This window comes from Molothrus aeneus, chromosome 10 (genome assembly GCF_037042795.1).
Source record: "Molothrus aeneus isolate 106 chromosome 10, BPBGC_Maene_1.0, whole genome shotgun sequence".
Classification (NCBI taxonomy): Eukaryota; Metazoa; Chordata; class Aves; order Passeriformes; family Icteridae; genus Molothrus; species Molothrus aeneus.
In genome coordinates this window covers 16117030-16125702 of record NC_089655.1, presented here as the reverse complement: position 1 = coordinate 16125702, position 8673 = coordinate 16117030, and the positions used below count along the sequence as shown (strand labels likewise).

Genomic DNA, 8673 nt, shown 5'->3' with positions numbered 1-8673 from the left:
GGGGTTGCTTCAATACGATCAATGTGCTACAACACAGAGCAGGAGAGGAACCACAGCTTCCTTCCCAAATCACCTTCTGGAGAGAGTCCTCCTGGGACAAGCCTGTTCAGCTACAGCCAGGAGGGAAGCCCTACTGGGGAGCAGGGAATGAGTCACTGCCACTCACTCACCTCCCCAAAGTGCCCCCGCTTAGTGGGTGGCCCCCAAAATCATCCTGAGGAGTAACAGTAATACACAACATGCAAAAAGAGGTTTCAAAGTGTTTATTAACAGTTGTGCTATTCTCAGTCTAAGATGTATTTAAAGCCTCGTCCTACAGAAGTCCTTGGCACCTCCTGGCCATCCTCACTCCACAACAGTCAGGATACATGTCCAACAGTTCTCTGTATCCGCAGAAAATAACCCAAGTGTGTCCTTCCTATAGAGCTACAGAGACTATTTTTCATGTGTCATTGCCACATCAACTGGCATTTCTCCACTCCTTGAGTCTTTACTGATTTTTGAGGTTAAAGAAATCCTTCAGCACAAACAGTGGCAGCCAACACTCCTCCCTCAAAGCTCCGAGCAGAGAGAAAACAAATGAGCCCCGACTGCAATTCTCATAGAAAGTCATATGCTCAGGCTAAAATGCATTTTTCTTCCAGCAAATGTACATTACTTTGAAAAAAGTGTGCTTTTTCAGAAAATACTTGTAAACTTGAGTAAATATGCCTTATCTTTTTCTTATGTATGCAAACAGATAAGGGGGGAAAAGCTTTGGAATGATTCCATACCGCAGACAGTAATGACAAACAAAATTTAAAAACTGGAAGGCACTGTTAGTGTAAAACTCCTTGCAGCTTTTATCACAGTGTTCATTAAAAGTTAAAAACCACAGGAACTGAGTTCATTTTAGTTCATACCAGTAAGCAGTGCAAAAATAGCTTACTTAAAAGTAAAACAATCTCCCCCTGTCAAAAGTCCCTTCTTTACTCAGTGATGTTTGGCTTGGACAGAACACTTTGTGTGACTTGGACAGAAGGCAGCAGCTCTTACTTGCTGCTTTGATAAAAACTCACTTCATGGTACAAGAGCTTGTGAGACCCACATACACATAACACATTTTTACTGGTAGTGACCACATTTGCAACTGAACTCCTCTGTACCTTAAACTGTGCTTCAGAGGTGTTCCAGGATATGGCTGGAATACCAACACCACTTGCACTGGGCTTCCAAGCCATTTACTGCACTTGCAGATATAACAAAATTTATTGAAGACAGATTTGGAACAGCCATTTCCTGAACACTCACCTGTCACTGGTGTCTGAGCAGAGCTCCCTGAATGGATCTCCACTCTGAGGAGACATGGTCTGTTACACACATGGGGAGTGCCCTGAAGTTCTGAGGTGTCCCTGAGACATTAAAGCATTAAAGCACCAGGGTGCTTTCCCTGGGGAGGGAAAGGCTGTGAAGCTTTATGGAAGACTACCTGAGTTTTGTAAAACAGTGAAGAGTGCAGCCAGGCCTTATGTTTGTGCAATTACATGATACAAGTGTTTCTGAAAATGACAGGATAAGAGGAAGAAGGGAATAAGCATGGAACAAGCTTGGGTTGGAGTGCCCAAGATCAAGGGACAATTCAACAAGTTTTTGGTCTTATCCAGATCACAGTAAAATGCTGTGACATTCTGTAGCACCTGACAGGATCATAAAGATTTTTCTTTCTCTGACAGAAAACTTTTCTCTTAAAGCTGTTGAAGAGCTTAATTTCTCTGAAATTTTTCTGCTTGAACTGTTATAATGTTCAAGTAGCTCAGGATTCACTGACAGTTGTTTTCAAAATCCTGAATCAAAGTAATACAGCAGAGTCTATAAATTTGAGAAATCAAATGCTCTTAGAAGCAGGATAAAAGGACTGTGGGTAAAAAAACAAACCAGTTCGAAAGTTCTGTGAATGACACCAGACCATGTCTCCTAAGACTGTGAGATCACATCAAGAACGTTGACATTGAAAAAAAAACTTCACATTGTTTAACATTTTTCATCAGATAATCCTCAAGCAATTTACCCAAGTGGTTGCATTTCCCATTACACAGATGGGGGAACAGAGGCACAAACTGACACTGCAGTTTTCACTACACCACTGGTCAGCAGACTCCAGCATGCACCACATGTCCTGACCTCAGCCCTCACTGGAGCCCAGGGACAGCAGCTCCTCCCTTGGAAGGCATTTCACGTGCTCAACGTGACACAGCAAATACAAATGGGAATTGGGTCACGGACGGTGCCGTGGGTGCACCAACGTGTTTGTACACTGTACTTGTCACCTCTGTCCCATCCGTGGGAAACAAAGCACTTCATACACACAGTCTCGGCAAAGCCCAGAATCTGTTCCCAAGCACTGGAGTGATGGAGGGAGGAAGCAGCACCACTATCCTGCACTAGAGAAAAAAGACCCAGCGATAGAACATACAGAGCGTTAGCATTAGAGTACAGTAAAACACCACAAAGCCCCAGAGCTGAACGGAAAGGGACACAAGACTGGATTCTTCTGAATCTGTCCCCAGGGAAAGAAGAGTCTCAACTGTTCTTTTAACGCTGAGGTTTAGCTGGAGAATGTCAGAAGGGGAACAAAGATTGTCCTGTCCAGAGTGTGTGAGCAGGAAGGGAAAACAGACAGAAAAAAAAGGTCAGTCAGTTAGCCATAGCAACATCCACGAAGCAGTTATCAGACATCTCAGATACAACCTACACATTTGAGAAGCACATCACAGCTGGTTAATTCTCACATAGAAATCTGCAAGACTCCCATTGCAAAGAACTCAATGTCAGTGTTTAGTGTGCAGTGAGGTGCCTGTCACCTCTCCAGCTCCCACATGTAATTATTCCTTGTTGTTAAAAACAGCAGCTTACACAAGCCTTAGTGAAACCCATTTTTCTCCAGAAGTGAAGAGGTTACAGGTATCTGAGATGCTGCTGGCATTGAGTGAGTACTCACCACAGTTCAGCCTCCACATGTAACTTAATGAAAACAGCAGGACAAGGAATAATTTATGTGTAACTGATGCTTGAATGTAGCATCCTGCAGAAATATCTATTACTAATTAGTTTAAGAGTTCTGTAAGTATTCCCATTGTGTGTCTCTCGTCTCCCTTTCCCACAGGTAACTGCTAATAATCAGTGAAATCTAGATGGATGGATCAACCTGGTCAACTGAGGGTTTCCTTTGATCCAAGGGCTTTAAAACCACCAAAGTCCCAGGGAAATTGCTGCTCTGCTGTGGTGCCTGTTATTAGCCCTTTCTGAAAGTAGCCTTCCCCTTAAAAGGCAGGTATTCCTACATGGATCCATGCTTTCAGAAAGCCTATTATTTTTGTAATTAGAATGGAAACGAAATGAAAAACCTTCAAGCAACTTTTCAAGAAAAACATACCAGGCTGCCATGCCATTCTGGTACCATACAGGTATCTTATGTTCACATCTCAGCAGAGATGTAATGCAGACATGTGAGAGCAGCTCTGGGTTCAGGGGGGGTATTTTACTAAGTTTTCCCAGAGAGAACTTCTTGAACTCTTTCATATTAAAACAAGATATATGAGGAAACAGGAGAGCCCTACACAGCAGGGGTAGCAGATGGAGCAGCCTGGGTTTACAGGGGACTTTTTCTTGACTGGCCTTTGTGTGGTTTTGATTGTGGGTCATTCCAGTGATGTTCTTTGAACTGCAATCCCATAAAAATGACATCTTCATACTTGAGAGAGCTATAAATAGGGAAGCTGGGATGGAATTGCACAATGCCCCAGATGAATTTATATTGTGCAGTTCTGCTGGGATTGAAAGTCCAAAGTTTTTTAGGGGACAAAGCAGTGCAGGATCTCCCAGCATTAAGGATCACTTACAACTCCCCAGCCCCTTCTAACACAATTCACCACTGAGCCATGTGAAACTGCCAGGCAGCTCAATAAATAAGTCATCCTAAAATCCCAGTGGCTCAAACGTCTGCAAGTGATCTGAAAACACCAGAAAATCCTGCATGACTGACTCAAGAACTGACTTTAGATGTAGCTCGGAATTGAGTCATGGGGTCTACTTCTCCCTCTCAGAATACAAAAGAAACCAGCACCTACAACAGAAACACCAATGCTCACCAATGTAAAAACCCAAATCAATTAGTGCACTGGAAGGGAAATTAGGAAAAATATATTAAAACTATTTGTATTGAGAAAGCTGCTGAATAAGACAAAGTGCAAAGGACAGAACAGCATAAAACAGGATAACTGGGACCAACAGGATAAGATGGACTATTTATTATCTGTCCACCTCCTAGATCTTACCAGTTTCAAAAGGGAACAAGGAAGACAGACTTCTACTATTGGTACATAACAAAAGGAGGAACTATGCAAAGACAGCTACCATCAGAGAAAGGCCAATAATGCTGTGACTTGATGTTAAGACAGTAAAGACATTTATGTAAGGGAATTATTGGGAAGAAACATGAAAAGCTTTGGGATAAAAAAAAAACCTACATGCAAACCATCATCCAGATTTTATCCCACTTTTAAGCTGTCCCATACCTAATATTGAGAAAATGTAACTGGTTTTATAGAACCTGCCAGTTCTAAAGGCAGACTCAAAGTCCATCAGCTATTATGAATTTGATGTACAGTATTTAAGTGAATCTATACTGAAATATAAAATCTATATACTACACTCTGATCAACTGTACCTGGCTTCATTTTGCTCTGGAAGGCCATGCAAGGTAAGTCTAATCTATACTGCAGGACAGCTTGTTCCTGAACCTTTTAAACTTTTAATTATTTTTTTTAATCCAATATTTCAAAGAAAGTTTTATTTTCTGAAGCACCAGGCAAAAATGCATATAAAACATATCAGGACATCAGAAATACATACCTGAGGCACTCCAATCCTTCTGCAAGCTTCCAAGAAATTCTCAACGTTTCGTCTGCATTTTGCCATTGTAAGTTTAGGCTGCAAATAAGCAAAGGCATACAGTGTTCTTAACTGGCAAGGTTTTAAAAGATTTTACATTTTATTTAAATAAAACTCTTAATAAATCTCTTTGCCAAAAACACTGTGCTGACATAAGCTCGTCTAATTCAAAGCAGGCTCTGCTGAAGTTTGCTTTTCTTAGAAAACCATCCCAGTTTTCAAAGCTGTTTTATGAAAAGCTAAGTTATGAATGCTGGATGATTTTAAACTAAGGACAGTTCTAAGCCCTGCAATATTTATATACACAGTGTTATATAAAACTGGCTAACACTTTTAGTGACTATGTTATAATCATTTTAAAAATGTCTTTTGATGAAATGCACATCCATGGCTTCCATACTGTGATTTCAGAGCAATTTCATGACATAAAGCAATCTAGAATCTGTTTTGGATTACTATAATGTAAAACTATATAAATATCAAACCATACTTCAATTAACAAAGAGGTAAAAAAATAAAGGCTTGGTGAAATAAAAAAATAATGTCAGAAAACTGGAAGTGAAGCGCTTGCTGCTTGTCAGCCTCTTGTGTTGAACGGAGCTGTCTGAATTGCACTCACTGGCATTTTTTCAAGTGAGGTTTTTTTCTGCAGTCAGTTTTCACACCTCTTCAGACATACCACAGCACAGGGTCTGTCTTGTTCCTGCTCTCAAAGCTTATTCTCTTCTGGTTCAAGAGACACAAGTTCTCTGCTCCTATGAACATGCTTTGGAGCAGCAGGCAGCAGCCTCCAGGTGTTCAACACTTCTGGAAGTGATGGGGTTTCCTCTGTCCCCTTCCTGTGCTGTGTTCCCTACCAAGGAAGCAGGTTAAAGGCAGCACTGGCTTCTTGCTCCCCAAGGACCAAGGGAGCACAAAGATCACGCTGTGCCTGGGCATGACGTGATGCCTCTTCTGCTCCTGCAGCCATGCGACTCCAGGCTGCCTCTTCCTTGGGATTCACATGACAAAGCCACAATTTAATTCCTAACACAGAACATTCAGCTGCACATCAAACCAGGCCATTGAAAAGATCTCACTGATGCAAGTCTCCTGAGCAGTGGCTCCCTGTCTTTGCTTGGAATGATCCCATAATCTGCCTAAAGTGTTGGTGTGTCCAGCTCAGTCATTCTCAAAATAACGGGGCCATCTGCCTGGTCACATCCAGTCCCAGGGACACAATGACACACTTGGCAGCCCTGGAAGTGCCAGTTCAGATTCCGATCAACACGAAGACTCACTCCAAAAGAAGGATAAGTGAAGACTACGTGCACATTTCAACTTCTTCCCCAAGGAACAATCTCTGGTTTTTTTCCTTATTCATGCAATTTAAAGGTGCACAACAAGCAATCTGCCTGTCCATATTACTTTCAAGTAGCTGATCCTTAATATTTTCACTGAACTTTCTGACTTCCACAAACATAAACTGGATAAATAATCTGTTCGTATATCACAGATTTTGACCTTTCTCTAATTCTGTGCTTTCCCTACCAAATAGTCTGCAATACTTCCCTGCAATACTTCCTCAACAGTCCCCTGACAAAGCCACCATTTTTTCCTGTTATCACAAAGGTATGACAGGATTCGTTTTGTTCCAGGAGATGCCGTGCTCCAAGTATCTTGAGCGTGTTCTGCTAAAATTCCTAAGCAGAGGAATTTGTAATGCTGTGGACACAGGAATCAACTCAGTCTCTGCCTGGTTTCACTGTCTTGTGTAGTGGGATCCTACTTGTTGTTATGTTTTCCTGAACTTCTCAGTAATTTTGATCTTTTAAAATATCCTATTTTAGTTTTCATGCTGAACTGTCTCATATTTCACTAATTTTGAAGTTAATGTGCTTAGGGAGCACATGAAAATGTTAGCATTTGCTTACAAGCTGTTAGAAGTAACTTCCTTTAAATGAAACAAACCCAAACAGAATTTCATTTAGTGACACTCCAGACCTTTTTTAAACAGCACAGATGGTTATCTTTTGTCACGTACATTCACTGAGGAGAATGCTGATTTTAGTGTCTGTCTGGATGACAGGGCTTTGCAGGCTATCACTGTGGACAGCCATAAAGCAGTGTCACTGCTGCACACTTACAACTGCAGGCGAGGGCACGTGGATGCTGGGGACAGAGCGGGGCCGCACGTGGTTGGCCAAGTGGCACAGGACGACGCCGTCGGTGAGAGCCGCGCCGAGGTCGCTGGGCAGGGACACCTTCAGCCGCGACTCGATGTTCTGTGGGACACCAACAGGGACACACAGGGGGCTCAGAGCTCCTGCAGGGAACTCTGCACAGTTCCTGCACTACAACTCTGTCTGTCCTGATGGCATTTCCAACCAGCTTGCTGAATAACCCCGAAGAAAGCCCTGTGCATTACTGTGGCCAGGGCTGGCCACAGTCTGGGAGCAACTGAGTTCAATGAAGAACAGCTTTCAGTGTACAGCACGGTGGACTAATGCAACCATTATTCAAAAATAATGGAAATCAGGCTCTAGGAACAGTATTCTTAACTGTACATATTCTCAGAGAATGGTTCTGCCAAGGGAAGTGAAAATAATTGTCTTTGTGGGCTGGAGGACAACACAATTACAAAAGTCAAGACAATATTTTTGCCTTTAAAATAAAAACTGAACTATTTGGCATAAGCAGTCCTTTAAAAAGAAGGCAGTTAGCATTTGTTTAAGAGAATGAATAAAAATTCAATTTAGGCTTTCAAACTCATTTAAAATGCTGTGTGAATATCACCAACTTGTAATACTGTACAAAATGTAAGTATTAAAAAAAAATTTAAGCTTACCTGGGGAGCAGAAAAAGAGACAGACTACATAGAAAGCAATCTGAGATAACATAAGAGAGAGTCTGCCAACACCACCAAATTTTATCTAACGTAGTTGCCTTTCTCCTTTAGCAAAAGGAGACTGTCCTTACTTCAAAACTTCCCCCGAAAGAGAGGGAATTTTTTCTATCTGGAATGCTTATGGCTTTTAAGATTAGCTTCAGTAAGTATATTCTTATTTATTGGGAAAATTCAACAATTAATTACAGCACCTCAAGAAATCCCTTCATGCTCTGCAGAAACAAGTCTGGGGCAAAGCAGAGCAGTACCTTAAAGTCATGTGGCATTTCCAATATTCCTGTTTATTGTCATTATGCCTGGGCACAAACCAGGAGTGTGGTGGCCCTGGGCAGACAAAAAGCATAAATATTAGAAACATTAGTGGCTCAAGTGTTCTGCACTTAACTAAGGATAAGGCAAGAATCAACAGAAAGATCTAGAGCACATGAGGAAACCATGATGGCAGCATGACTGGCAGCAGTCTCTGCACTCCATCTGTTCATCTGTCAGCTTTATAGCAAAAAGAATTTTAAAAAAGGCATTAATAGGAGACAGTAAAGGCAACTTTCCAGGGAGCTCCTTACAAGTGTGAAAGCTGATAAGGAAGAAAGGAAACACACATAAAACAGAGTTCACCGGACATTTAAGAGCAGGACTTGACATAATTTATTATACAGAATTTGAAGCTGACTCTACCTACAACAAACAACCAAGTGAACACCACTGCACCCATCTGAAAGAAGTGCCCAGACTGTACCACACCATTTCATTTTGATCAATTGTGCCCCATATTGGTTCAGTGAAATTTGTCCATAAGACAAAGGCAGATTTAGCAGGGTCACAAAGTGCATTTCCTGCTATGTCCACGTTCTGGCTCC

The 8673-nt window shown here is 41.7% G+C and overlaps 1 protein-coding gene across 2 annotated transcripts in view; it reads right to left on the bottom strand.

The window, feature by feature from the left end:
- The window catches only part of LRCH3 (leucine rich repeats and calponin homology domain containing 3), a 61649-nt gene that overhangs the window by 3893 nt on the left and 49083 nt on the right, over positions 1–8673 (bottom strand). The window contains exons 21-23 of one of the 2 annotated variants that reach the window (XM_066556963.1): positions 7056–7193; positions 4891–4968; positions 249–2621 (exon numbers count right to left, since the gene is read on the bottom strand). In XM_066556963.1, coding sequence (XP_066413060.1) covers positions 2421–2621; positions 4891–4968; positions 7056–7193 — 417 coding nt within the window. In that variant the 3' untranslated portion in view covers positions 249–2420. Of the gene's footprint in view, positions 1–248; positions 2622–4890; positions 4969–7055; positions 7194–8673 lie in introns of those variants that run through there. The other variant, XM_066556964.1, reaches the window with a different exon arrangement.